The sequence below is a fragment of the Mustela lutreola genome, chromosome 4 (assembly GCF_030435805.1).
Source record: "Mustela lutreola isolate mMusLut2 chromosome 4, mMusLut2.pri, whole genome shotgun sequence".
Lineage (NCBI taxonomy): Eukaryota > Metazoa > Chordata > Mammalia > Carnivora > Mustelidae > Mustela > Mustela lutreola.
Window position 1 is genome coordinate 4,485,361 of NC_081293.1, and position 27,583 is coordinate 4,512,943.

Consider the following 27,583-nt stretch of genomic DNA (forward strand, 5'->3'; position numbering starts at 1 on the left):
TGCTTCGCAGGCACGTGACATAGAGTTATAAATTAATTGTGTGATCGAGGAAGTCCCTAGGAATACCATGCCTGCCCCTTGTTTCTGCTGGTTGGCTGTCACCACAGCAACCCCTAGCTCCAGACCAAAGTTCAGCCACTGTAAATCTTTATGACCGTATTCATAGTCCAATGTTCCTTGGGGCATTTTGTCCCCTGAAGAGCAAGCTTTTATATTTTACAAGAAGCGTTCACTCCGTTCGACTCACTTTCTAAATACTGGACTCCAAATGATAAGGTCCAAACATAATACAAAAAGATTGTTGCTTTCTTTGTTTACCAGAGGACCCCTCCTTTCCTGAGAAGATGCCTACAGCGAAGAAGACCCTGACGTTCTTATCAAGCTTTCTCACATGCTTTGGGGCGTTCATCGTAGTCTGCGCCATGCTTGGGACCCAAGAATGGGTCAGCAGCAGAATCGCCGTCAGCGACTCGTCTTCGAACGGTAGTCTCGTTATTGCCTATGGACTCTTCCGTGGGAACAGTCATCAGGAATTCAGTCATGGACTTGAGGAGTCAAAGAAGGACTTTGGAGGTAAATGTGCGGGGGGGGTACAGCGAGAGTGCGTGAACGGGGTAAGACTCATGTCAACCTCTGTCTGGGCCAGATAGCAGCTCCTCCAATCAATGACGTCCGCCTAAGCTCTGAGATGGGGTACAGATATGAACATGTATTTTAATTGATTTAATTAATATGAACATATATTTTAATTTTTGAAAATTCACCCACATTATTCTTTTAGCTTCCTCGGTTCTGGTTGTGTCTGTTAGCACCGCAGTCTAGATGATTCTGGCAGACGCTCTGTTGAAGCAGCATTCCCAAGTTTACTGACAAGAAAATAATTAGCAGGAATATGGTATCCAACATAGGAGGATAGTAGGAACAGTATTTTTAGGTGTACTGACTGCAGTTTTTTATTTGTTTTTTTAAGATTTTATTTATTTATGTGAAAGAGAGAGATTGAGAGACAGCACAAGCCAGGTGAGGGGCAGAGGGAGAACCAGATGTCCCCGCCAAACAGGAAGCCTGACGCAGGGCTTGATCCCAGTACTCTGGGACCGTGACCTGAGCCGAAGACAGACGCTTAACTGACCGAGCCCACCAGGTGCCCCTAAAAGCAACATTTGTCTATTATTTAGCCCCTGGGATAGACTCTGCACGGAGCAGCATTGCCTACGGAGAGACAGGAATTATCAGCCGTGACTCAGCCATTTCCTGCTGTCTTGTAATTGTGCATCATTTCCTACCGCATATAAGATGTCGTATTCAGTTTGAGTTTGAGCCTTAAACCCTGAGCAATATAGGTGTACGTCCAACTTATGAAAATTGTCTCCTAGACATCAGCAAAAGCAGCAGCTCCTCCAGCCGCGCAGTAACGCGCAGTCACGGTACACGCCTCCTCCAGGCCGTGCCGCGGCTCCCGGGGAATTCGAGGCGGACTCCCCCTGCAGCAACCCGAAACGGAGACTTTCAAACACGGAGTCACACATTCAGTATGTGAAGAGCATTTGCAAAACCAGAATGTGTACTAGTTCCTGAGCCTCCAGACACACTGAAAAAAAATTTAACTATGGGATAACAGCCGGTGAAGTTTCTGATTTTCATGCTGTCTGGTTGGAACCAGTTGGTTCCCATCTGAGCTACGTGGCTTCAGGGACAGCCCTGGTGACCTGTATCATCAGCAAAGCTCAGGGAGGCCAGGGAAGGTCTGAGCCTGGCTCTCAAGCCCTGGGGGTGGGGAGTGGGGGTGGCGTGGAGATCGCAGGGAAAGGCGTAGCCTAGATCAACCCTGGGGGCGCAGGGCCAAGTGGGCCCCACTGTGCCATACGGCAGCAGGAATGAGGCACACTATTTGCATTTGCTTTGCCTGGCTCCCTACTTTTATTCTTCATCACCGCAGAGCCACAGTCAGCTCTCTGAAGTCACTGCCCAGCGTCCAGAAGATAAGCTGTGCCCCCAATCAGACAGAGTGCACCCCAACTTGCTTTGGCTGATGTCTGCTCAGGGCTCCGCAGAGCTGAGGGGACGTTCACTGCTGAGGGTTTTAGCAGTTACTGGATGAGGGACATTTGTTAACTGTTCTCTAGGACAGGGGAAAGTCAGAACTAGAGCCGGGTGTACCCTGGGTTCAGCAGCTGCAGACCCGTGGATGTTCTCCCTGGAGAGCAGAACCAGAGGCTGAGGGCCAGCTGCTGCCCTGCCGGTTTCTCGGGACCGCATGGGGCTCACCTCCAATCAGACACCGATTGTTGGCAGCAAAATAAAATCTGTATAAATGCCAGTTCCTTCCCCAACAATGATGCATTCAGGTTTCCATTTAAGACATTAACATACCAGCTTCTTGCCCAGGATGAGGTCACAATGAAAATCTCTACCAAGAGGCGTGAATATCGCAAAGTTCTCCTCTATTTCTGAATAAGACTTAGGACTTTGCGCCGATTTTGGCTATAGATTTTGAGATGACAGCACAGTACCAAGTGACCGAGGCTGATTTCAACATGCCAAGAGAATCCAGCCGCCAGTAGGTCCACCGGTAGGGAAGATAATCCATCAGACCTGGCAAAGAAACTCTCCCATATGTGACCAAGTTATGTGGCCAGCTCAGCCTGACCAGGAGATCTACTAGCTTCATCTGGTGGCCTCTCGGTTTGTCTAATATCCAGATAAAAAGTTACAGCCCCTTTGTCCACCAGGAAACACTTTGCTTTTGCTACTCCCAAAGTTCTGGATATTGAATTTCGGTCCAAAACATTTTCCCGGAGCAGCTGCTCCATGAGGGAGGGGCTGGGACACTGCGAGGAGGAACTGCCCGTGGCTCCTGGGCTTGGTGAATTCACCATAGCTTCCTTTAAAAAAAATAATAATAATTTTTATTACATTATGTAAATCACCATAATCTAGAGAAAGGCGCTCCTCAGTTAAATCAGACAGTGGAGGTCGCTATGACAGCAGGGAGGGGCTTCGCCCAGTCTGCCTGCCCACCCCCCCCACCAGTCTCTTCTCCGCCTACCCTGCTTGCTCTCAGGGGACTCAAAATTGCACTGTTGGCCCAAGGTAAAAAATAATAATAACAATAATTAGAATAGTAAATCTGTTGCAAAAATCAACTAATTGCAAGGAGACAAAGAGGCTTATTTCTTCCTTAGTATTCCTACTCACCACCTCCCCTCCATATGTGTTATACTTTTCCGAGGATGAGCACCTTATTATCTGTCCCCAGAGACATGACCACGCTGGGTGATGGTGTTTAATGGGCGGAAAATGCGCTCCCCCTCCTTCTCTGTGACAGAACCCAGATAAATTTCCCAGAGGCCAGGCATGCCACCTGGCACTTCTTGGAAGACCTCAAACGCTCAGCTTCTCAGGGGCGTACTGGGGTCCACGGGTGGAGGGTTCCACCAGGTCAGGCTCCCTGATGACCAGATGCTTGAGAAGGGGAAGGCGGTTCCCACCCACCAGCAAAGCCACCGGCTCTCCCTCTAGGTTTGAGGACTGATGGAAAACCAGAGCTAGGAAGACCCTGTGGCAAGCGGCTCCTGAAGGGTTAACTCTCCAGGCACAGAAAGCCCAATGTCCAGATGACCCATTTCCGTACGCTAAGCACCGCACCCAGCACATCTTCTGCCTCCCAGCTGTGGGAGACATGGCCTCTTTCCTGAAGTTGCTAGAAGCCAGGCAATTAGTTCCAATTGTGAGGTGGTTTTCCTGATTCCAACGCTTGGCCCTGAAAAGGAAGGGGGAAAGAACGGAATGTATTTGCTAATTTTGTAGGCAGAGAGCAGCTGTCAGATGCTAGGGCGGCTTTATTCTGTTTCATTCTTGCTAACTTGCCCTGAATTTCCAGCTTTCATTGTCTGAGTTCTGAGCTGGGAGGGGGCTGTCATACTGTGTGGCAGGAGATTCAGATGCTGAAAAAGAATGTTAAAAGACGGCTGTTAAAATTAAGATAAACTGTTGCATTAATACAAAGAAAAGTATGAGTCAGTAGGCTCCAAATGGGCGCCCTTTTGAAAAATCGTGGGTTAGGTCTTACCAACAGTCAAAAACAAAGCCTAACCTAATCGTCACTTTCTGGTCTACTCTGAAAAAGTGGAATGTTCACCTTTTGCAAACACACATCCATTTACAGCTTTTAATAAGTGTACAGAGCAGAAATATTCTCCAGGGCACGCCAGAGATGACATTCTCCCCACACCAAAATGTCTATTTTCTAGTTAAGTATCCAAATTATTTCTTATTGGCTAAACCCAGAGTTTATTTGGTCCCCAGCACATTTCTGGGTAGAGCTTCAGCTTTCCCCCTGGGTGGCCTGGAAGGAACAGGATGGGTGGCATGGGAAGCGGTCCTTCCTCACAGTGAGGGCTGGAAACCGTCAGACAGGTGCGTCCTGCTTCCGGCTTTTCCTTGCTTCTCTGGGGTCATGATCTGCTCGTGTCAAGACGGACGTGTGCTCCGTTAGAGAACTGCCTCGCCCTGGCATCCGCACGGTCAGCCGAAGAGCAAGAGTCTTAGCCTGAGCTCAGGGCCTTCCAAACCGCCCAGCCCACGCGGCTCCCAGAGGGCAGGTGGCCCACCGGACCCCAGCCTTCCTCGCCCAGGCCATAGGTAGTGACAGGCATGGGCACAGTTTTAGTTGAACTCTGTGTGCTCAGAGTTCTTCTTTGGGATGCATCCCACAGGGCTGTGCTGAGGACTTGGCCCAGCCAGCCTGTGGGTCATTAGCAGACGTTGTGAACAGTCCAGTCACCGCTGGGTCCCTGTGAGCTGAACTTTGCTCCCAGGAGTGCCTCTCACGGAGGAGCAAAGTGTTCTCGGGCCAAGGGCGGTGACGTCATTGGGCCCACGTTGCTGGGCTGGTTGCTCCCCTCTTCTGGCCTCGGTGTTCTCCCAGGCGGTTCCCAGGGAGGCGTGGCCACGCCTGCAGGGGGCGGCTGCGGGTCTCCTGCTCTCAACTCTTCCCACCAGTTCCCTTCCTGTGGACTCCCGCTGTCCCCTCTCCGACGGCAGGAAATCTGCCCCCCTTCTAGAGTACTGCCGATTAAAAATAAAAATCAGAATGAAGGATCTAGATGCTCAGGCCTGGAGAGGGGAGGGAGCCGGTACAGGTTGTGTCTGCTCAGAGCGGGGGAGCTGTGCCGCTCTGGCCCGCGTGTTTGGGGGCTGGGAGTCAGAGTCAAGTGTGCACAGAGCCAGGGACAGGTGGGCAGGAGCTTCGGAATCGTGCCTCGCAAAGCGCATTCTGGAGATGCGGGCTGCTCATCGCGCTGGGGTTCAGGCCTCCCTTCAGTGACAAGAGAGGCTGCGGCAGAGCAGCGCGAGGGGCCACTGAACTCCTCCCGACGGAGCAGCAGGACGCCGGGCGGATGGGAGACATGTACGTTTGGGTCCGGCACAGTGAAGAGCTTGCATTTATTTATTTATTCATTTATTTATTTGTGTGGGCAGGGCTGTTTTTTACTTTATTTATTTATTTATTATATTTTCTGTTTAAGTTTTAGTTATCTAGCATACAGGGAAATGCTGGTTTCTGGAGTCGAGCTCAGTGACTCATGACTTCCATAGGACACCAGCGAAGAGCTTTTAAATGACAAAGGCAACACGGCATGAAAAGGAGCACCCTCACGAAGAGAGGGCCCCTGGCTGCCAGGACACGCGTCAGGCACAAGCTTGGCAGGTCCTCCCCTGGTGCACACCACGTCCCGGGGTCCCCTCCAGTTCCCAGGGACCCCGTTTTTTGGAGCACTCGGGTTCAGAGTGAGAGAGAGATAAGGAGCCCCAAGCCCTGGAACAAGCCATCTTCCCTGGCCTTTCTGGTTTCTGTTCTTTCAAGCGGCTCTGCGGGGGCGCTGGAGGGGCTCCTCACTCTCTCCCAGAGGCCTGGGAAACAGGAATGGAAAGAAGGCGGCTTTTACTTTCTCCTACCGTCCTCCCCCGCCGCCCGTCGCAGTTCTTAGGTCTCACAGTTCCCCGTGACTTTGTTGGCCTTACTGTGAAGTCTGAAGTCTTTCCCCCTGATTACTTTTACTGTATATCGTTGCGGTAAACGGTTTACTTAATGTGGTGGCAATCGCCTACTGCCCTAAAACACGGTGGCCTTTGGGGATGTTTTGTAAGTGCGTGGCTGGGGTTACAGGTAAGTGTGGGGACAGCGTGCCTCTGCCGTGTGGTCCTCTTGTGTCGTAAACACAGGAGCGAGCAGAGGAAGCTGATGCGTAGGGACGGCGGCGGGTTGTGGTTAGAAACAGGACGGCGACAGGCGCTGGAACTCACGGCTACCAGCCCAGGGCATCTGTGTTCTGTCTGGAACAAGTGTGTATCCATGCCTGGGGCTCCTTTGCACTTAAGAAATAGGCACATTTTATAAAATGCTGTTTGAGCTCAGAAGAATTGAGCTTGGGAAGAATTCTGATCGTTTACCCACGGGTCACCTTCTGCATTTGAGCCACATGGGCACTAGGTCCTCTGATTCCAGGAAGTGACGAAGGAAGTGTGGCTGACACCCCAGGGGCACACACAGCGGTCATCTGTCTGTCCCCAAGGCTGTCTTTGTCTCCCTTCCCTCCTGGCCTTCTGTGTAATAGGTTCACCTCCGAAATCTCCAGGTGCACCAGATCCTCTCGATCGCAGGTTTTCAGTAAGTGTCCCGGAGTGGAAGCACAGCAGTGCTCCGAGCAAAGGAACACCACCCATGGGGAAGAGTAGTGATGTCCGCTGGCAGACCTCTGAGGCCGGAATGCGCAGAGGAGGGGTGCCCAGCTCTGCCGCAGCTTATCAGGAAGGGTACCCTCTTTTCTTGGGGAAATTAAAATTGGGGTGGAGAGTCAGTTACCCGAAGTCCTGTGGTTACACACATTCAAGGAGGAATGAGTACCTCGAGTTCCCACCCGTTCCTGTTCCCCCGCACACCTGCGAGGTGCCTCCTGCAATTCCTACCCCCAGTGTCCAGGCAGAGAGAGTGCAGGGGACTCCAGGGTGGCATGGTATTGCCCTCGGGTCTAGCACTGCTGTCTGCTCTTTGTGCTGCATGCTTACCACACACTGCTTTAGTTCTAGAGAAACTGAACAGTTCTTCCCAAAGAACACTGCATTTGGTGGTTATCCTGGTCCTGGTCCTCAGTCTGTGCACGCTGCTGCTCAGCTCCGGGCTCACCTTCTACAACAGCATCAGCAACCCCTATCAGACGTTCTTGGGGCCTGTGGGTGTGTACACCGGGAGTGGACTTGGTGGTGAGTATCCCCCGGGGACACCACTGCTGACAGGCACGGCCTCTGGGTCTCTGTCCCTCTGCTGCTTGGTCCCACATGGGAACGCACATGATCCCGGGGGAGCCATGGAGATTATGCAGATTACGCAGACCTCATACTTGCCAAGTTGTGTGCCAGGGCCCGGGATTTATGTCTGCAAACCAATAGCATTTATGAAGCATCTTGGAGATAGAATTGTTTTAACTGCCTTGGTGGAGAGGCGGACAGTGACATGCGGGCTGGGTGTTAGGTGTTAAAATACATAATTATAACCGCTCTTGTTGTTGCGTGTGGAACTGTAAGGAGTTAAACGCAATGTCCCTAACTCCACGAGACATTCACTGTTGGCAACTCCTGCTGTGTTCTTAACGCCAGATCAGGGTGCAAATAGCATGTGGAAGTACACGCACACACGCGTACACATGCGCACACACACGCACACATATACACAGGCGCACATGCACCCACACACACATGCACACACACGCATACACGCACACATAATTACTCTCCTCACCTCCAAATAACAGTCAGTGTGGGTTAAAATCCAAACATGACACATCTCTGTGAATGTCCCTCAGAGAGCCACAAAGAAGGTCATTTAGAGAAACTGGGGCAACACCCTTCTTGTGGGTGACCTGTGAGCTCCGAGTGACTCTGTAGGGTGTGGCTAGCTTACTCTATTCATGCACTGGTCACGGTTGGGGTGGGGGTGCAGCGCGGGTGGGAAGCAGACCCCAGCTTCGGTCACAGTATGTGTGGCTCTCCCTGGGGCATCACAAGGCTCAGCGGCGACCGTGAGTGCCCAGAGGTGTGGCCAAGTGGGGGAGCCTCTGCCCTTGCCAGGCGGCCAGAGGTCTTCTGCTCTCTCCTGCTCTCCACCATGAAAACCTGAGCTTGAGAAAGGACGTGAAGAAGCCTGTCCCACCTATGGAATGCCTCTGGAGGCGGCTTCCTGTCTGGGCCAGGGAGAGCATTTTAACAGAGGCCAGGAACTTTCAAGCACAGGAAAGGTGGTCTGGACATTGAGGTGTCCGGAAGCCTCCAGAACTCTGGGCAGCTTGTCCTTCTGTGAGAGGTCGCCCTTGCACAAGCCCAGGGCAGGTGGTCGGAAGAGATCCCCAGTCTCTGTGCTGCGGCCGTCCGCAGTGCGGCCCTGCAGAAACATCTGGCTCCCAGGGGAGGGGCGCCCTGCCGGTAGCACTTGGCCTTCTGGAGAAGATTCGAGAGCCAGCCCCAGGTGGCAGGGATCAAGGGAAGTCTGTGCCACTCACTCCTCAAAGGGGGATACTTTTAGGGGTGCAATTCATCACTATTCATGCAGGCGAGCGGTGGGACCTGGGACCGCAGGTCTGGCCACATGGCACGGGGCTCCTAGGCCTGAGGAGGTGGTGTCGGGCTGGAGAAGCTGCATCCATACATGACTTGCGATTTCCTTTCTTCCTGTGGTTTTATGACTGGTGGTAAAAACAAACAACCTGCCCCTGCCCCCAGTGCACTGGGGACCCGCAGTGGGCCAGTCACAGCAGTGCTGTGGGGCGCGCTGACCGCCCAGACGCACCGGGGTCAGGATGACGGGCTTGGTTACGAACTCAGACATCCTCCCCCGAAGGCCAGGTCCTCTCCCCAAACTATTTCTAGGATCATAGCTCACCTCAGTCAAACCAAAGGCAAGACTCCTCGGCACTCTGCCAGGGTTAAAAATGGATTACTTTAACTTTTGCTCATATAATTAAGCAGCTAAAGAAAGCAGCAGCTTCAGGTACGGCTGGATCTTGGCCCACGCAATCAGCACTCTAATTCCCTTTGGTGCTTGTCTCTTGATTTTCCCAGTGGTCTTTCTGGGGTTAAGCAGAGGTGACAGTGTCCTGAGGCTTCAGGAGCTCCCCCTGCTGCCAAAGAGCCCCCTTTATCCCTCTGTAAATCCCCCGTCCCAGAGAGCCAGGGAAGCCACAGGGAGAGGCAGCCACAGGGGCTGAGGTCAAGTGTCAGCGGCGGCCCCTCCGACTCAGATCAAAGTCAAGCCTGTCCCACTGCAGAGAAAAGTGTGTAACCCTGTGTTCACCCTGCCCCTTTGTGACTAACCTTTTTATGAGAAATTTCACAAGAGCATAATGAAAGATAATTAAGGAGGAAGAGATGCATAAAGCATCAGAGGAAGGGGCTCTTGTACGTCCAAATTATCGAGAGGTAAAACCATCACCCTGAACACGAAAATCTGTCATCAAGGACAGTAGGAGGGTTCTCCTCACCCAAAAGCCCTCACGTCAGGGCCTTTGGAGGATTGGGAAAAGTCTCCGGGTGCGGGCGATGGCCGCACGTTGACCCCAGCATACCTCTCCAGTTGTGGGTAAATATTCTCCGAGATGGGCAACCATCCCCTCCATCAGTCTTGGAACATTCTATCAGCTCAGAGAACACTCCGTGCCCTCTGACCACCGCCGCCTCTCCGCTGCTAGCCCAGCCCCATTCCAACCAACCTCGAACCTGCCCTTTGCCTTGGTTAGGCTGATCCCCTTTGGAAGGGGAGGGATACGGTCCAGAGAAGCCCCGGGGGCCATGGGGTTGGATCCGCGGAACCGGGCTCTCTCTGACTCCAGAACTGTGTTCTCCAGCTGGGCCAAGGTGACTGTCCAAAGTTACTACCAAGACACACTCTCCGGGGGAGGACATTATGAAGAATAAACAAAAGGAAGAGAAGACAATTAGACAATTAACAAGTTCTCTTCTCACACAAGTTTAGCAAAGAGACCCTTCCTGGTTAGACGCCACACTCCACTGTGAGCAGAATGAATGTCCAGGCTCTGAGTCAGTGTCTGAGGCTCTCCAGGGTGGTCTCCTCCTCTGTAGTCGGTGCTCAGGACCCTCAGAGAGGCTCCCCAGGGGCCAGGTCCTGTCTCAGGGTCCCAGGGGCTCTGAGTTCACAGCCCACCCCACCCCGGGTGTCTTGCATGGACTGCCTCTTCTGTTTGCAGTGCTCTGTCCTTCGAGTCCTTGTCACCCACCCAGTCCTCTCTAGAAAGCTTGATTCTCCTGTCTTCTCATTCCCAAGTTCATTTCACACATCCCCTGCCATAAGGACTTGAGCCATATGTCTGTTCTTGGCCGGACGCTGCCCTCAGTCTTTAGCGGTTCGTGCCTAGAATCTAGCTCTGGTCTTACACTTGCTTTGTATTCCAATACCTAGACAACAGTAACCCCCGTGTAGAGATTCCATGCGTGCCCACAGAGCACAGGTTCCTTTAGAATGTGCCCACAGGTTTCTTTAAGAAAGAAAGTGACATTAAAAAAGATATCACCGTATAATTTACGAGACTGAATCTTCTTTCCAGCTTTCTTCATTTTCGTGGCCATGATACTGTTCGTGGGGAACACACAATCCAACCATCTCTCGGAAGACCTGGCCCGGACGCTGTACCCATTGTATCCGGCGGCCGCCTACGGAGTTACGACCCACAGCTACGGGTACTCGTTCTGGCTCACGCTGCCTGTCATTCTTCTAAGTATTGACTCCGTGGTCATCGTTGTTTTCTACCAGAAAGCCAGATACCAGCGAAAGCAGGAGCAGAGAAAGCCCATGGAATGTGCTCCGAGAGATGGAATTTTATTCTGAATTTGACGTTTTGTTGTTTAGTTGTTAGGTCTATTCTATTGTACGTCAGCTCTGGCGCGGTGACTGGCTCGCTTGTCTGGACAATCAGCAAGGTTAAGTGCGGCCCTGGTTGACTACCACTTTGTGATCGTTTTGTATCTCATGACGCCCCATAAATGATGTCACCCTGCAAAGGGTTCTTCCCACTGGGGTGGGAAAGATGAAGGGGGAATCTCTCCAGTCCACGCAGCATTCAGCGTGGTAGAATGACCCCAAGGCTATGGAACCCCCCGACCTGGTCCCACTCTCTAAGACAATAAAGGTTTGTGGCTTATACCTTTCCTTTAAGTAGCTCAGAGCACGTGAGCCCCTAGCACCTCTTTCTCCTCAGGAGGGACCAGGTACTTTTATTCCGCTGTATGAATGAAGACTCCAGGTACAGAGAGACTCAGAACTCATCTACCCAGGACAAGGTGTTGGAGGCAAAAGGTGGGCGAAAGTCTGGAATAAACACCCTGGTCTTTTGGACCCCTGGTTCCTGACATAATCCAAACCCAGTGGTGGGTAGAAGTGCTGACATATGACCTTCAAACCTATTTTTGAGGTTCCAAGGAGCAGATTTTGGTATGGAAGAGAGGAGGAAGTGAGAAGATTTAAGACAAAAATTATAAGCCTATAGCCTTCACACTAGGGAGGCTAAATGTATTTTTAGTTTAAAAGCTTTATGGTAAGATAGTCAAAAGGGAAATGTAACATTGCAATGAGTTCTAGGAATAAGCCTTTGCTGTGGACATGGTAGAGTTGGCCGGAGTCGATCAGCCATCAGCGAATGTCAATCTGGCCAGAGGTCTAGAGCACCGGGTTTGCAATGAAGGCTGGGCAGATGGAGAACACAGCATCACAGATGCTGGGCTGCCTGCTAAGAACGGGTGGGTCAGACTGGTTTGCAGACTCAAAAGAACTCAGTGGGCCACCAGGAAAATTTTGAAGACCTCTGGAATGAATTAGACCTACTTGGCCAGTAAGATACACTTCCACATAGTCCCCTTGAGGATCTTTTGTGATTGACTCTCCCACAAGTCAGCCCAGTTGAACATTGACAGGATTCTGAAATCATGACCCGTCATGTCTTGATTGAACCAAAGTCAAACGGAGCAGAAATTTAGTGTAATTTACACTCTTAGTGTAACTTACAAAGCAGCTGCTCTTTGGACGGAAAGATCTTTATGAAGCTATTTGGGATTCACAACTTCTTATCTACTATTTTTTAACAATCTGTCTTAGAATTAATATTCTTCATTCAAGAAATGCCCACCGAACACATCTGATGTGATTAGCCGTGTGCTAATGCGGCCGGGCTTACTGTGGAGAAGTCGAGACAAGCATTCCAAGAGCAGCTGTTAAATTCCACATCAAACAGGGACTTAGTCACCAGACTGTGCTCATCCTCTGAAAGGTCAGTCCTCTCTAACCGCCCACCCCAAAGTCAAGGTCACTCTAACAAATTAACTTGTTGTGAAACTTGGAACCTATTAAAATTATGATTCTCAACAGTGAAAATAGTTCTAAATCCTTTGAGGCTAAAAACATTTATGTTCTTTGAAGTTTGCATTTTGGATCAGATTTTGATAGTGTGGGAAAGTAATAGAAAAGGAAACGGGTATGGGTGACAATCCGTGCAAATGATCGCTGAGTAGGCCGGGGCTCACACCCCGGGTTAGTGCAAAGGACACTACAAGATACAGAAAACACGTTTACTCGTCTCAGTCTGAGCGGCCTCGGTTTCTTTAGGGCACAAACTGCCTCAATCCTTACTCCACAGGTGACCTTTAAGGAACCACTCAGAACAGCTTCAGGGAAGTACGGGTCACAGTTCTGGGGATGTGGAGCCCAACTCTCTCTTACTGTGTCTGAAGGTAGAAGGTCATGAACCTGTGTGTGTGCGTAACTTAGAAATTCTGTTAAAGAAGAACAAAGTTTGCAGACTACTCAGAGACACAGACGTGACTTCACAGAAGTACATTACATTTGCTGTAGTGGAACCACGTAAAACACTATTTTCAAAGTCCCAACTATTCTGTGGAATTAGAGTGTTCTAGCAGTCATGATATGACCCACTAATCAACCCGTGTGGCCCTATTACGATGAGCTGGATTACAAGGTTCATCCACATTAGCAAAATAAATAAACCTTATAGAATATTGTGCTCTAAGATTTTGCAAGAACACAGGGTCTATGATGATAATTCTGGAGAAAGTCATTCTCTACACTCATGTCCATGTGGTTAATGCCCCACCCCCATGAGCTGATGTTGGCAAAGCCCGACGGGAAACAGGGATACCCTCCAGGTAAGCTCTGCTGCCACTATGGTCATTTTATTTGGTCACCTCAAAAATACCCTGTGGAGGAAGCAGGGCAGGAAGCGTTGTCTCCTCGGATGTGACATTTTTCGGGGTCTCCATGGCGATCCAGCAGCCGGCCCCACACGGCTGTATAGTCGTGGTACTCCTGTGAGTGACCCAGGGCCATCGAGGTAGACCTATCAGCGGCCTTCTGCCCCCGGGGGCTGCTCGTGCTCTTGGAAGTCCTGCAAGCCCGCAGATGCTGCAAAGGGCAGGCAGGCACCAAGCAACACTCCGGAGCAGGTCCTCCTGCCTGTGCCTTGTCCGCCGGGGACCATGGTGCTCCTTCAGTGAAACCTGCCACCGAGTGCAGACTGGGAGCCGGGTTCTTAGCTGCCTGGTCCAACGTCTTTCTGAAAACAGCCTGAATAAGGACGTGGGCACGTCGCGTGTGGGGACGGACGGTTCAGAGGCAGGAGCCTTTCTGATTTCTGAAATTGCAGCACGGAGAGACCTTGGTCCCTGAACCGCACACTTTGCCTTCCTGACCCTGGCACCCAGCACCCCCCACCCTGCCGGGGGAGCGGCGGGCAGATAAACCCTTCGGCCGGGCGTGTGGAAGGCGGATCCCTCCATCACAGCCCTGTTCCCCGTCCTCTAGGGCCAGCCCCGTCGCGGCCCCTTCTGAACTTCTGTTTGTTTTCTCATGACTAAAAAATAAAACATAAGTAATAGAAATGACCTTCGGAGTAGGACGGAGAGGCAATGCTGGAGGCCGGCTGCCGGCGGTGGGGAAGGTACTTAACCTCCGAGAGCGTCATTCTAATCATCCGTGAGAGGGGCTGACAAAAGCAGGACTGGCTCTCAGGTTGAAGCAAGGGATCTGACAAGGTATGCAAAGGGCTCCCGGGGCCCGAGACCTCGCGGCCGTCCTCCTCCGTCGCGGACCCTTCAGTACGTAAGTGCCACCATCACGTCTGAAGGGGAGCTCACGCTGCCTCCCTGAGCTACTGCAGGCCCCACGACTCTCTTACTCTGTCGATGAGGAAGCAACAAACAACGCAGACCCAGGGAAGTTAAGAAACTTGACCAAGCATCCAAGGCCGGCAGATGGCCAAGCAGAGGTCAAAGCAGGCCCCGGACACCTCTTCTTTTTTGCCTGTATTTAACTCAGTTCCATGAGCTTTGTTCACATCAGGCTGGTGGCCCAGGCGTGCAGGGTGGCAGGTGTTGGGGGGGTGCCCACAGGGACAACAGTGGGAAAGCAGTGTGGTTCCCACAGAAACGAGCCTCCTGGGTGTGCCCAGCACGTTTCTTTGCATGTGGGAGTTCCACGGTGGGTCTGATTGGCTCAGAACCCAAAGGAGTGGCTGGCTGGCTCCAGCACAGGGCGCGAACCTTCCGCAGGGCTGGGCGCTAACCCCAGCTGGGGGGGGTGGGCTGTGGGGGGACAGGACACGCCCGGAGAAGCCAGCACATCCTGTGGCCAAGGGACTTTGTGCTCCTAAAAATAGAAAGAGGTTCAGTTTACTCATGATGACCAGGGTCACGGACTCCTACAGCTGTGCTCCAGGAGGAACTGAGAGGTAGGAAGCCTGACACATGGCATGACCGGAGCGGGAAGCCCCAAGAACGCCCACATTCAGTTCCTGTTCCCCATGCTCTTCCCGCGGCGTGTTCTCACCCAGCCCAGTGACTGAAAATGAATCATGCCGGCAGAATGTCCGACAGCCTCCTACTAGGGCCACAAGGCACCCGTGTTTGTGCCGGCCTTCGGGTCCGCTTTCCAAAAGCTTTCATTGTTTCGTCAGAAAGAAAAATTCAGGTAGAAGTGCATTTCCTTTTATGACTCAGAGTTTTAAAGACGCTGCTTGAAAAGGAAGGCTCCTCCTACCGCCCACCTCGCTCCTCACCAAGAGGGTTCAACTTTAAAGTTTAACCTTGACCCTCTGTGAAATGCTCTGCTGGTCGGGTTATGCGGCAGCACGCTACTTCAACAAAGTGTTCAACCGGCAAGTCACTCTTGCAGAAGGGGGCGGGGGGTGCAGACTCTCTAGCTCCACACAGCAAGGTGGGGCTCAGGGAAGACTGGGCCAGGGGCTCTGGGGTCTGCAGGAGCAGCAGCCGCAGCAAACATGACCGTCAGCGTGACTCTCTCCCAGTGTGCCCTCCCCCAAAGGCTCTCCACAAGGCTCCACTGGATCCTCACAACAGACGCATGGGTTGGTTTATAATTAATCCCATTTTTTAGGCAACTGGGAGAGGCTGGGCAGAAATTGCATCCTGAAGCCTCAGCCCAGGTCTCCTGAGAGGTGCACGTGGCTGGGACCAGTCATCTTACGGGGCGCCGCGCCTGCACAGGGAAAGGCTGCAAGAAGTCTCAAGTGCACCTCCCACCATTAGAGCTTGGCCTCCACTGGGCGTCCCCCAGACATGTGGCATTTAGGGTGACCGAGTCTGCTGGATTCTCCAAGTGTTTAATTGGGTAATCATTCACCTTTTGATAAAAAATTTAACCATTTTCACTACACTCTGCGTGTAATCTTGATTTACTTACGGTAAGACTCACCTCTTGCTGATGGCCCCATCCCCGTTGTGAGCAAGGATTAAGGATTCTGTTGAAGGCGGGCAGGATAGTACAGAACATGCTTCTGTGTTAACAGACAGAGGTTTTAGTGAAGACGCAGCGCACAGATATTTACTGAAGGTTTTGTTGACGTAAGACACGGAGCAGGAGCTCAGGACCCTGCAAGGCACGATGGGTTTGGAGCTTCAGTGCCGCTGGACAGACGGACAAGTGTGCCATCACAAGGTGGCTTTCGAAGCAGAAGCTCTGAGTATTGCGGGAGCATCCCGATGGATACCAGAAGGCTTCCCCACACTCTGTGACCTTAAGCAAGGACAGCAACAGACTTTGGAAGGGATCTAACCCAAGCTGCCAGTCCCATGGAGGAGTCGGGGGAGCTGGAACATGGTGAGCTAAGGCACCACTTCGTCTCTGCTTCCTCACTGGAAAAATAAAAATAACACGAGTAGAAGAAGATTTAGGAACCTCTAATTTTTTTTTTTCCTTTTTATTTCATGGAGTTGATTTTTTAAAGACACACTTATAAAAACACCAAATGTGGTCGGGTCGAGTTTTCAAATATGGAGGACTCCTGGAACAGGTGTGCTCCAGAGAATGTTCCTGTAAAATTTTAGTTTCACGAATGCTCTCATTCCGCAAGGGACATAATGAGCCTACGCGGTGGGATCTCAATCTCACTGTCCTTCCCAGTGTGCTTGTCCTCTTCAGCTTTTGCCTAACAAAAACGATGAATAAATGAATGAACAACAATTGACAGGATGTGAAAAGCTCATTTTATGCTCCAGAGGAGGTGATCTTTGAACAACAACAACAACAACAAAAAGAGAGTTTGTTTTCCAGACTCTTCCTTCATTTTTCACGTTTGCTTAGACACCAAGAGCTAGTGGTACATGTGCTGTTGAGAAACTCCAGGGTCATCCCTCTGGGAGCTCCCTGGCTTTTTACTGAGCACCCAACCCACGGACATCTCACGGCCAGCTCAAAATGCAGCTTCTTGGCAAGCCCTTCATAGCTCCTCTCTGACCAAGTCAATTAATGCCACACCAACTTAGAAACAGCCAAGTCCAGTGTCACCCAATGTCAAGTATCCAGCTTAATGCCTCCACGAAAATGTGTCCATCATGGACATGTCCAATCAAATAGAAACTTGCACAGAGTTTTGGCAGCAAGTTAGGTGAAGCATCATCTCTGGAGAGGGTTGTATAGGTTGGTGGCATTGAAGACCCTGAAAAGCTTTTGTTTGCTTGGGTTGATTCTGCCAATATTTACATTAGAAATTAAAATTATTATAAGTATTCACAAAAATATTTATTTATTTAAAAATCAATAAACAGGGATGCCTGGGTGGTTCAGCTGGTTAAGCATCTGCCTTCAGATCGGGTCATGATCCTGGCGTCCTGGGATCACGTTCAGTGCCGGGTTCCCTGCTCAGCAGGAAGGCGGCTTCTCCCTGTCCCTCCCTGCACTTATACTCTCTCCCTCGCACTCTTTCTCTCAAATAAATAAAATCTGTAGAAGGAGAAAAATAGAATCAATAAACACATTATATGCTAATGTATTTTAATGAAAAATGTGAAAAATTTTTTTAAAAAAGCATGAATTTCATCAGTATTTGGCTTAATAAGAAGACAGCTAGATTCTAATATCTGCTCTTTCTCCATCTGTCATGACGAGTTATTTTGAACCCGAGCACACATAGAGATATAGTCGGAGAAGGGAGGAGTATTTTAATGGTCTTTTTAGAAAACCACAGATATCCTTTTTTGATACTACACCAAAACTCGATAAAAGGTCATTGCTTCAAAGTCAGTTGTGATGTAAAATCTGAAACCACATGAGCCAATTTTTCCTTCTCTGTTATATGCAAACATTGGTCTCTTGTGCTATGAAAGAACTACTCAGCCATGCATGACTTTTTAACACCAAATAGTGATCGTTTAAAAAAATACCATTCACTGAATTACATGGATCTTCCAAAAGTTGATAAATTCATTATAAACATGGAAAAATCACTTTTATAAATGCTGCCGCCAATTTCATCAGAAAAATCTGTAAGTATTGGGGAGTTAGTGAGTTCAGCTTGGCAGATATTATGAGTTTTCCAAAATTCCCATCCTTACTTGAAAGCTCAAATTTTATCATTGGCAACAAATACTGTCAGTTGTTTTCCTTGAAGTGACAGACTCCCTTTATTCATTTTGGAGAAAATGTTGCCAAGTACGCAATGCTGAATAACCACAGTTTGTTAGTCGTTCATCCAAACAAAAATGGAGTCCCATGGAAAAGGCAGCAGAGCTTGCAATTCAACAAATCACACAACGCACACAGGGATTCTAGTGCAGTTGGATGCACACACCTTGATTTGGACTGAGGTGTAAGCAATTTGACCCACCACTGCTTTTCTATCATCAGCTCGAGTATCAACCCAATTTAAAAAAAAATGGCAAATAACATCTTAATATTATCACGAAAAGGGTTCTGACCTCATAGACCCCACGCAGGAATCTCAGGAACCACCAGGAGTCTGGGACCACTCTTCGAGAACTGCCTCTGTAGATATTCCCCATCAAAGCTCTGCCATTCGATAACAAGTGAGTTGACTAAAATTATTAGATACATGTCACACACCTGATTTTGGTCTTCCATTGATTAGGTTTCAGTGTGAGACTGATCTGAGAGTTGAAAGTGTTCTGAATCTTTAAGACAATCTTCTATCTAGTTTGTTGCTCTTCACATCCCAGTGGGTAAGTAAGTGTCTTTGAGCCTTTGGGCAAATGCCCCTTCCCTAAAAGGTGGTCCATGGAGACCAGTCAAGAGTCTAAGTTAGTCTGATGACCTGGAGATTAGATCTCCAAAAGCGTTGAAGAGTTGCCCATTGATTTAGAGAAAACCAGCTCATTACTTCAACACAGAAACGTGAATTCAACATCTCCAATTGGTCTGAGTGCGTCCAGTCTGTGGGGCCTGGCCGCCATCGGGTGGGTTCGCTCCATGACATTGTCAGTCCCTGTGTGTTTACCAGCCCAAGGCTGTGCTCTGTAAAGTAGAATTAACTTTCTTTTTGAGGGCTTTTGGATGTTTTTACAAAAATTCATATTGTTGCAAAGTATTTACAGTCAACACTCCTTTGTCTTAAAGAACCTGCCTGGAATTAATGGGAAGCGTACGGAGTGATGGAGTGATGTAGAAATCAGCCGTGCCTCACATGTGGAACCTGATTTTAGGCTTTAAAATCACAAGCCAGTTTCTGTTGGAGCGGATGATTCCTCTGGGAGGTTCATCCAAAGACCTTCTAGCCTGAGATTTTCATTGGAACTTGAGAGAAATCTTCTTCCAGAATGTTGTCTGAAGCCTCTGGCTTCTGTAAGCTTCGTTTTAGGTCAAGGTAATCCATAATCTCCTTTATTTCTATCTTTAAATGCAGGAAATGAAGAAAACAAAGAAAGGATCATTTTAGGGACTCCTCAAAAGGCAGAAAATATTTTTAATGAATCTGGGTTGGGTTCGGAGTCTTTTGTCCCCTTGAACTTGGACATCTCAGCCTCCAGCTGTGCAAAGCCAGTTTCCACTCTTCCAGCCCCTGAGTCTGCCGCACTTGGTGGCAGCAACCCTAGTTGACCACGGGGACTGTGGTCACCACTCACCGAAGGAGCCACGGGGAGCTTGAGCAGAAGGCAGGCTCAGAGGTAACTATATTCCATCAACACCGAAAGGTAAGTAGCAGCAGGTGCAGGAAAGCACTGAACTTGCCTGTGACTCTTGACTGAGGTGGAGGGGAGAGGCAAGAAGTTAACCCCAGGCGCATATCCTCCAAGTGAGGACAGATTGTAGCGAAGAAGGAAAAAGAACAGTCCGTGCAGGTAGACGGTCAACAGCATATGCTAGCTCTGGAGCCTGGCGTGTACTCCCTTGTGTCACTTAGAAGACACCTGGCTGCTATTATCTGTCCCCATGACTCAGCCCAGGTTCAGGGAGGGCGGCTGGTGTCCAGGTCAGGAGAAGAGAGATAAAGCCTTTCAAAGACCATTGTTCGAGCTGTGAGCATGTGAGGAGGGCAGAGCACAGAGCTTGTGCCTGCCTGAGCCCAACGTGGGAAGAAAGAAAATCCAGCAAGAGCTTCCAAAGGAGACTGGAATCTTGATCATGACCAGCTAGACATGAGGAGAGAGAGCCACAATTTTTGTAGGACCAAGATACCAAGGGTGGTGGCAGGGGAAGCATTTTCCGTTCATCGTGACTACTGCAAGTCACCTTAGCAACGTGCTGACCAGAGGTGCGCAGAAAGCCCATCAGTCCATGTGCTGCTTATCCCTGGGAACTTCTGCTCCGAGGAACAGTCCTGCTTCCTTGCCTAAGACTTACTGTCAAAGTACTGTCACCTGTACTTTGGGACGACCACAATTGGCCTAACTTCACCCAGATGCCTTATGCTCTGATGCCCTTCCACCGGAGTCAGTAGGAGACCAGGCTGGAGGAGCAGCTGTAGCATGGCTGTCCCTGGTGGTGACACTGGCATCTGGCTCCCCACGGAAGGGACCCACAGTGCCCATGTGTCCCTCCTATGTGGGGACTCGGGGGAAGGTAGCAGTGTGGGCCAACGCTCTCCTCATAGGACCTGCCTAGCGAGCACTCACCGCACCTCCCCGAGATAACATATCAGCTCCAGATGATTGGGAAAGTGCCCAGGGACGGCCTTCACTCTGCCTCCTGCATGTGCACAGATGGAACCCCCGGGCCCACGGAAGTCCCACTCCCAGGCAGCTGGAACAGCAGGCCCTGCGCTGGGCAGGCTCTCAGGGGGTCTGCAGCTCGTGTCCTCTGTCCCCGCTGAGGCACCTCAGGTAGGAGGCGATGGCCGTTGTCCAGCTGAAGGCAGACAGTGGGGCCAAGAGTGTTCTTTGGAACAAATAAATACACATAATGAAGAGAAACAAGAGGTTTTTTTCTAAGTGTTTTTGCCAGCTTTGGCACTCACACACAGGGAGCAGGAGAGTTGGGTGCGGACCATCTGGAATTTGGGGCTCTGCAGCCCTGCGGGTGAGCCTGGTTCTGTCCTCGAGAGCCTGTGTCCCAGCCACATCCCTGGGAGGTCCCCAAGGGATGCCCCGGAATCCCCTCATGCTGGCCCTATCTCTTCATCTGGGAAGAGGGGCTACGAGCAGGCCCTCCTCAGACCGTTGTACGTTGTACAAGGCTCCATGGGGCGGTCCCTGGGGAGGCCTGGCCCATGGCCAGCCCCTGACGCGGCAGGCCTATTGTTAGCAGCGTACGCAGTCCTGAGAAACCACTGCGGCTCCCATGTGAATCAGCCCCAGCCCTCCCCGCCGCTGACTCACTTCCAGAAGGGTCTCCGTCGGGAGGAAGGAGGGAGGAGAGCGCTGGACGCAGGGCCAGGGGGGGCCGGGGCTCTGAGGGCCGTTGGGAGCCCAAAGAGGGGCCGATGGAGGAAGGTGGAAAACCATAGCGCTGACTCCTGATTGCCGAAGACCAACCTCCAGAGGGTCCTCCCTCCCTCCACGCCTGTGGTTTGGGGCAGGCCTTGGGGCCGGCGGGGGTGGGGGGCGGGAAGCAGGGCAGAGACGCAGCCGCAGGTGCTCCTGGGCCCTGCAGGGCCCTCACTGAGCTTCCTCCCTGCGTGAGGAGGAACCAGGGCAAGTGTGGGGAACCGGCTCACACCCCAGCTTCTCCACGGGCAGTGCATCATTCCGCTTTTCTGGGCGAGGCAATGCAGAAGCACTCTGTAAAGCAGAGCGTCAGCAACCCAGTTTCAGACACACAGACACACAGACACACAGACAATACAGACAATAAATGTGCCCAATGCCCCTGCTCCCACCACTTCGAATTCAAGATGTTAGCAAGACTTTACCTGACATCACTCATCCCCAGGAAGACGCAAACCAAAACCACAGTGAAATACCACTTCATACCCCCTCGTCGGGCTGGAATCCAAGGGCCAGAGAGCAGGAGGAGCTGGAGAGGATGCGGAAGGGTCAGAATCTGTAGGCGCTGCCAGTGGGAACGCCAAACGGGGCAGCCACTTCGAGAAACAGTCCGGCAGCTGCTCAGACAATGAAAGAGAGTCACACACAAGCCAGCAAACCCGGCTGGACGGCCACCCCAGAGAACTGAAAGCCCACGTCCACGTGGAGACTTGTATGTGCATGTCCGTGCAGCATCCTTTGTCGAAGCCAGACAGAGGAAACGTCTAACTGTCCGTCGGGTGACGAACATATAAACAATGTCACCAGCCACACAATGGAATGTGCCCAGGGCCACAGAACGGAAGGAAGTTCTGAAGCCGCGTACGACATGGATGGGTGGTAAAAACACGCTGCCTGGACAAACAAGCCAGACACCAAAGCCCGTAGATGCTGTAATTCCACTCCTGTGAGATGTCCAGAATCGGGAAATCGGGAACAGCAGAAAGGGCTTGCTTAGAGCCGAGAAGGGGAGCGGGAGAAACGGGCAGCGACTGCTGAAGGGGGCAGGGCTCTTGCTGAGGACATGGGAGTGTCCTAAAATTGACCATGGTGATGGTTGCGCCTCTCTGGGAACAGGCTAAAAACCACTGAACTGAGGTGCCCAGGGGGGCTCAGTCAGTTCAACGTCTGCCTTCAGCTCTGGTCATGATCCCAGGGTCCTTGGATCGAGCCCCGCATCGGGATCCCTGCTCACTGGGGAGTCTGCTTCTCTCTCCACCCCACCTGTGCTCTCTCTCTCTCACTCTCAAATAAATAAATAAAATCGGATGAATAAAGTAATTAATTAAAATCACTGAATTGAGCACATTCATGGGTTGAACGGTATGTAAATTTTACCTCCAACAAAGCTACTTAAAAGTCTACAATATTCTCCTCCAACGTTTTCACATAAAAGAAACAAAATATTGCTAAACACGTAGAAATCCGCTTTCTGTCCCTCCCTGCCTGCACTGCCCTCATCCTGAGGCAACCGTGAGCATGGATTCCCTTCTGCTCTTCTTGGGCTCACTGGTCAGGTGCCCCATGCCCCTTGCTTCCCTTTCTTAACCACCACGAGAGCTCTGTGAGACTGGGCCACCTCTACCTCCACTGGACGGATGAGCAAACTGATGTGAAAGAGGTCGCACCTGAGCTACCCAAGGTCAAAGAGCCAGGGTGGCCAGGGCCGATGTTATTGGTCCATCTCCGTGTTACAAACCCAACTTCCATTCCCTAGTTTCCCAGCAAGCTTCTTTGGCCAAATCTCACAAATAATCCCCATCAATCTGTGCCCCCGAAAAAAATGTTGCAAATAACATTAGCTGTGAATACGTTGTGTGCAAAAATCCCAAAGCATCTCTGGTATTTTCCAGGAAACATTTTTATAGTCCCAAGTGATTTTATAAGTCCTTGTCTAAAAGGTGAAAAATCGCTATTCCGAACAGCTCGAGCAGACGGTCTAGACTTCTTAAGCAGAACTCAACTAATTCTCACGTCCCAGACCTGCAAATGTCACAAATCTCCCTATGAGTCTTGAAAATGTCACTGCTTTTGTCGGCAAAGGATGAAAAACAGCGCGGAGCAGAGATGCCTTGTATCCCAGACACCCTGTCATGGTGGAAACGGACCTTCTTGGAGCCATCAAATACCAAAAAAGGGAGAAGTCGACACGGAAACTTTCTGGAAGGCCGACACCCCAGATGCCCCACTTCCACCACTTGCTTTAAGAAACCAGCCCTGAGCCCCTGGGACGAGCAGTGGAGCCCACCAGCGTATCTGGGTCCCCCGTATCTGCGAAGTGTCATGGGAGACACAGAGATGAACAAGGTCTGGCTCTTGCCTCCCGTGTGATGTTACAAATTAACTGATGTCGAGTTGTTTCCTATTGAAAGCCGGCCTGTAATAGTGAACGGTGTCTTAAAAAAAAAAAAAAACAAAAAAAAACAGGGCTTTTTAGACACCCTTTACCCCCGGGAATAGAGACGCACAAATTCATGGGTGCATCTCAGGCCATGAGGTATGGTGGATGAGCTACTGGCCAGAGAACCCAGCTTTGCTCTGGGCAATCTAGGTGAGAACCTCGTTGTTACGGGTTGAACTGTGTCCCCCAGTACGATATGAAGCCCTAGCCCCGGCACCTGTGAGTGTGGTCTTCTTTGGAAATAGGATCATTACAGATGTGACCAGTTAATAGGAGGTCGGACTGGAGGAGGGTGGGCCCTTAGTCCAATACGACTGGTGTCCTTAGAAGAGAGAAATCTGGACCACAACTCCATGAAGGCACAGATGCTGGGACAAGAGAGAACGTGGAACCAAGGCAGGACCTGGAGTGACAAGACGACAGCCGAGGGACATCTGGGGCCACAGAAAGCTGAGGGTATCCCTCTCTTTGTGGAGCAGGGGGTCCTTGACCTGAGTCTTGCCCGCCCTTGCTGTTCTAGGCTTCCCTCTGCTCCTGAGCCTGGGACCACTCCCTGTCTGCACGAACCTGGCCTGGATTCACCCCAGGGCCCCTTGGAGAGCCCCCAAGATGGGCTCCTGGGTTTCTGCCCCCACTGTCCTCTGCGGTCTCTCTCCGAGATGCTCTGTCACAGACAGGACACAGAATCGAGTCCCATCAACCTCCTGACTAATCATAGGGTCTGAGTCGAAGGTCCAGGCGAGTCCCCCAGGCCTGTGACACTGGTCAGCTATGTCTAGGACCCAAGAAGCTCATGGAAGGTGCCTGTGCCCTGGCCCCAAGGAGCCCCCGGCCTCAGCCAGCCCCAGTCCCTGCAGGACCATCCCGATGTTTGCTAGTCCCCGGCCGCCTTCTCTCTCCAGAAATCTGGTGCCGGCGCTTGCCCAGACCTCTGAGACAAGGACAGGGCGAGGAGTCAGGCAGCTGGGGGAGCCTCAGGCCTCCGGCCCCTTGATGATGAAGGCCCTGCCCTTGACGAGCCTCCATCTGGCAGGAAGCTTCCCTGTCCTGAACCCGGGGCCTCGCTCTCCTTGGCTGGGCCGGTGCAGCAGGTGCCGAGAGCTCCCCGAGAGCTCCAGGCGCAACTCTCTTGTCCAGGCCCAGGGACAAGCAGCTGCCAGAGATCCAGGGGACCCTGGGGGTATGACTGAAGGTACCTGGCCCCATCGGGCTCTGTCCTCTGGCCCTGGTGCCCAGTGCCCCTCACAGGACCCATCCTGTGGACATACAGGAGGACATACCCTGGGGGTATGACTGAAGGTACCTGGCCCCATCGGGCTCTGTCCTCTGGCCCTGGTGCCCAGTGCCCCTCACAGGACCCATCCTGCGGACATACAGGAGGAAGTAGATCCCCTGGCGAGCCAGAAAGACAAGTAGGAGACCCAGAGCCGCGCAGCGGGGCTCGCTAGGAAAGCCGAGATGGCTTTTCGTGCTGCGTGTCTGAGATAACTAGCCCTGCCCTGGGGAGGCTCCCCGTGGCCGCGGCGGCTGATGGGACGGCTGTGGGGGGCGGCGGGCGGGCGTTCAGCCGTGACTCCAACGAATCCATGGAGGATGAATGAGTGAGTGAGTGTTTGGGCGGCTGGAGGGAACCGCAGGTGTCAGAGCTGACCACAGGTCTTCTCCCTGCTGCCCGCCACCCCTCCCTCCCCCTCTCCCCACCCCCCTACACTCCCCTACCCTACACACAGCTGAGGAGCGGCAGCAAGGGGACTCAGCAAGGAGCCACGCAGGGTGGGTGGGTCAGGGCACTTGGCTTTGCGCTCACTGGGTCAGGGTCTCCCGTCCTAGCCTGGGCCGCTCTCTGCCACCCCCTGCCCTCCCCAACCCCAGCTTGCTTACCTGTGACCTGAAGGGGCTGCCCTAGGCCAGGGCTCAGTAAACAGCGGGTTTTGTGCCCAAATCCAGCCGGACTATCTGCTTTTGTAAGCAAAGCCTCCCTGGAACCCAGCCATGCCCGTGCTTTACGCAGGGTCACTAGCTGCTGTGGGGCACCCCGCAGGTGGAATAGCTTGTCCCGGAGCCCGCGGCCCGAAGCCCGTTAATCCTTTCCCGGGTCCCTGCTCGGCGGAGCGCGTCTCTACGGGAGCAACACCGCCTCCTGGTGGGCGGCTTGGAAACCGCAGCCTGGTGCGTCCGTGAAACAGTCCTCGCAGCCTGGTCCGTGAACACGACTGCCGGAGCCTTACGTCGTGCACCTGCAACTCACGGAGCGCGGCGCACCAGCCGTTCGCCAGTAATAAAACTATTGAAACCGAGTGGATAGTTCACAGATGCCAAGACTGGAAGGTACAAGATTATGGAAAAACAGTACTTAAGTAGCAGATTTCCATCTCTTAAATTGACATATAATTGACATATAACATACTAGTATTAGGTGCACAACATTTGTCTATATTGCAAAATGATGACTGCAGTAAGTCTAGTTAATATCCATCACCATGTATAGTTAAAATGTTTTTCTTGTGATGAGGACTAAGTTCTGCTCTCTTTAACTTCCAAATATACAATATAGTATTATCTATAGTCACCATGCTATAATCACATCCCCAGGAATTATTTATTTTGTAACTGAGACTTGGTATGTTCAGATCACCTGCTATCTGCCTCCTTCTGGCAACCATTAGTCTGTTCCCTGAATCTGTGAGTTTGTTTTCTTTTTTAGATTTTGCATATAAGTGAGATAATTTGGCATTTGTCTTTCTCTGACTTATTTCATTTAGCCTAATGGCATCTGTGAACTATCCACTTGAAAAACAGATGCATTGATAGTAGTGTTTCAGGAATCATTTTCACTATGCTTAAATCAGACATAGAAAGCAGAAAAGGAGACTGTATAAAAGGAACGTGTCCTTTACTTAGTGACTATCATGTCTAAATTGCCACTACTTCACCTAAATGTTCAACTACAGATTTTCATGGCCCTAACCCTAAAAACTCGTGTGCCATGTGTGCTCCTAGGGGACAGGCAGAATTCTGATCTTCCACATTTATTTCCAATTATACCTTTGAACGATTTTCTTCTAGTGCAGAAAAGGAATGAAAAAGCATGACCTGGCTGTTAAATGGATCTGTTAATCTGCTCCTTAATACAGACTGAAACTTTATAATTGCTTCAGGATAAGCCTTATTTATTTTATTTTATTTTTTTTTTGGTCCAGTTTTTAAAACTCCCAAAAAGCCATTTAGTAGTCATAGTTCTTTGTGGAAAAAATAAAACATTTTTGATTTCTAAAAAAAAAAAAAAAAAAAAAAAAAAAAAAAAAAAAAAAAAAAACTATTGAAACCGAAACCTTGCCAACAAAATAAAAAGCAACATGCAATCTTGCCATTTGCAACACTATGGACGGCACTGGAGGGTATAGGCTCAGGGAAGCCCGGCCAGGACAAACACCGCGTGATTTCGCTCACGCGTGGAGCTGGAGGAACAAAAACGAGCAAGCGGGAAGGAGCGGGCGACAGGGACAGGCTCAGCTCTACGGGACACGCTGGGGGGGGGGGGGGGGGGATGGGGGAACCCGGGCACGCGGTGGGGCGCCCTGTCGCGCGAGCACGGAGCATATATGGAATCGTTGAATCACCAGCTCGCGCCCCTGCGACGAACTTACCCCCCCTGTGAACTGGCCCCACGGGTAACAGAAATAGTAATAGAAACTCAAAAAATGACTTTTTTAGTTCTTGCGGTTCCACTTCATGGAGAGTGAAGTCTTCATATTCATCCTTGAGATCTGGGGCCCAAGCAGGTGGCAGTCTCGGTGGACGTCCCCGGAGGCAGTGAAGAGGGCTTCTCCGGGGCAGGACGCCTCAGACCGCGGGGACGGGCGCCCCATCAGGGTCCGCGCGGCCGTTTCCCGG

General features: G+C 51.2%; 2 protein-coding genes across 5 annotated transcripts; one reads left to right on the forward strand and one right to left on the reverse strand.

The window, feature by feature from the left end:
* The first annotated feature begins 161 nt into the window (after positions 1-161).
* CLRN3 (clarin 3) lies at positions 162-11,212 on the forward strand. Its single transcript, XM_059172846.1, has 3 exons — positions 162-573; positions 7,087-7,266; positions 10,617-11,212. The coding sequence occupies exons 1-3, from the start codon at positions 345-347 to the stop codon at positions 10,895-10,897; spliced, it is 690 nt and encodes a 229-aa protein (XP_059028829.1). The 5' UTR covers positions 162-344; the 3' UTR covers positions 10,898-11,212.
* A 139-nt stretch (positions 11,213-11,351) lies between these two features.
* Positions 11,352-25,767, reverse strand: LOC131830544 (uncharacterized). Of its 4 annotated transcripts, XM_059172845.1 has the most exons (4): positions 21,675-22,069; positions 21,142-21,543; positions 15,788-15,964; positions 11,352-14,722 (listed from the first exon to the last, which is right to left on the reverse strand). In XM_059172845.1, exons 1-4 carry the CDS (start codon positions 22,037-22,039, stop codon positions 14,635-14,637), a joined length of 1,032 nt encoding a protein of 343 aa, XP_059028828.1. In that variant the 5' UTR covers positions 22,040-22,069; the 3' UTR covers positions 11,352-14,634. The 4 variants fall into 4 exon arrangements, 1 of the variants encoding a protein (XP_059028828.1); XR_009353212.1 differs by lacking the exons at positions 21,142-21,543; positions 21,675-22,069 and adding an exon at positions 25,571-25,767; XR_009353211.1 differs by lacking the exon at positions 21,142-21,543 and having other exon boundaries at positions 21,675-22,065.
* Positions 25,768-27,583: the final 1,816 nt, after the last annotated feature.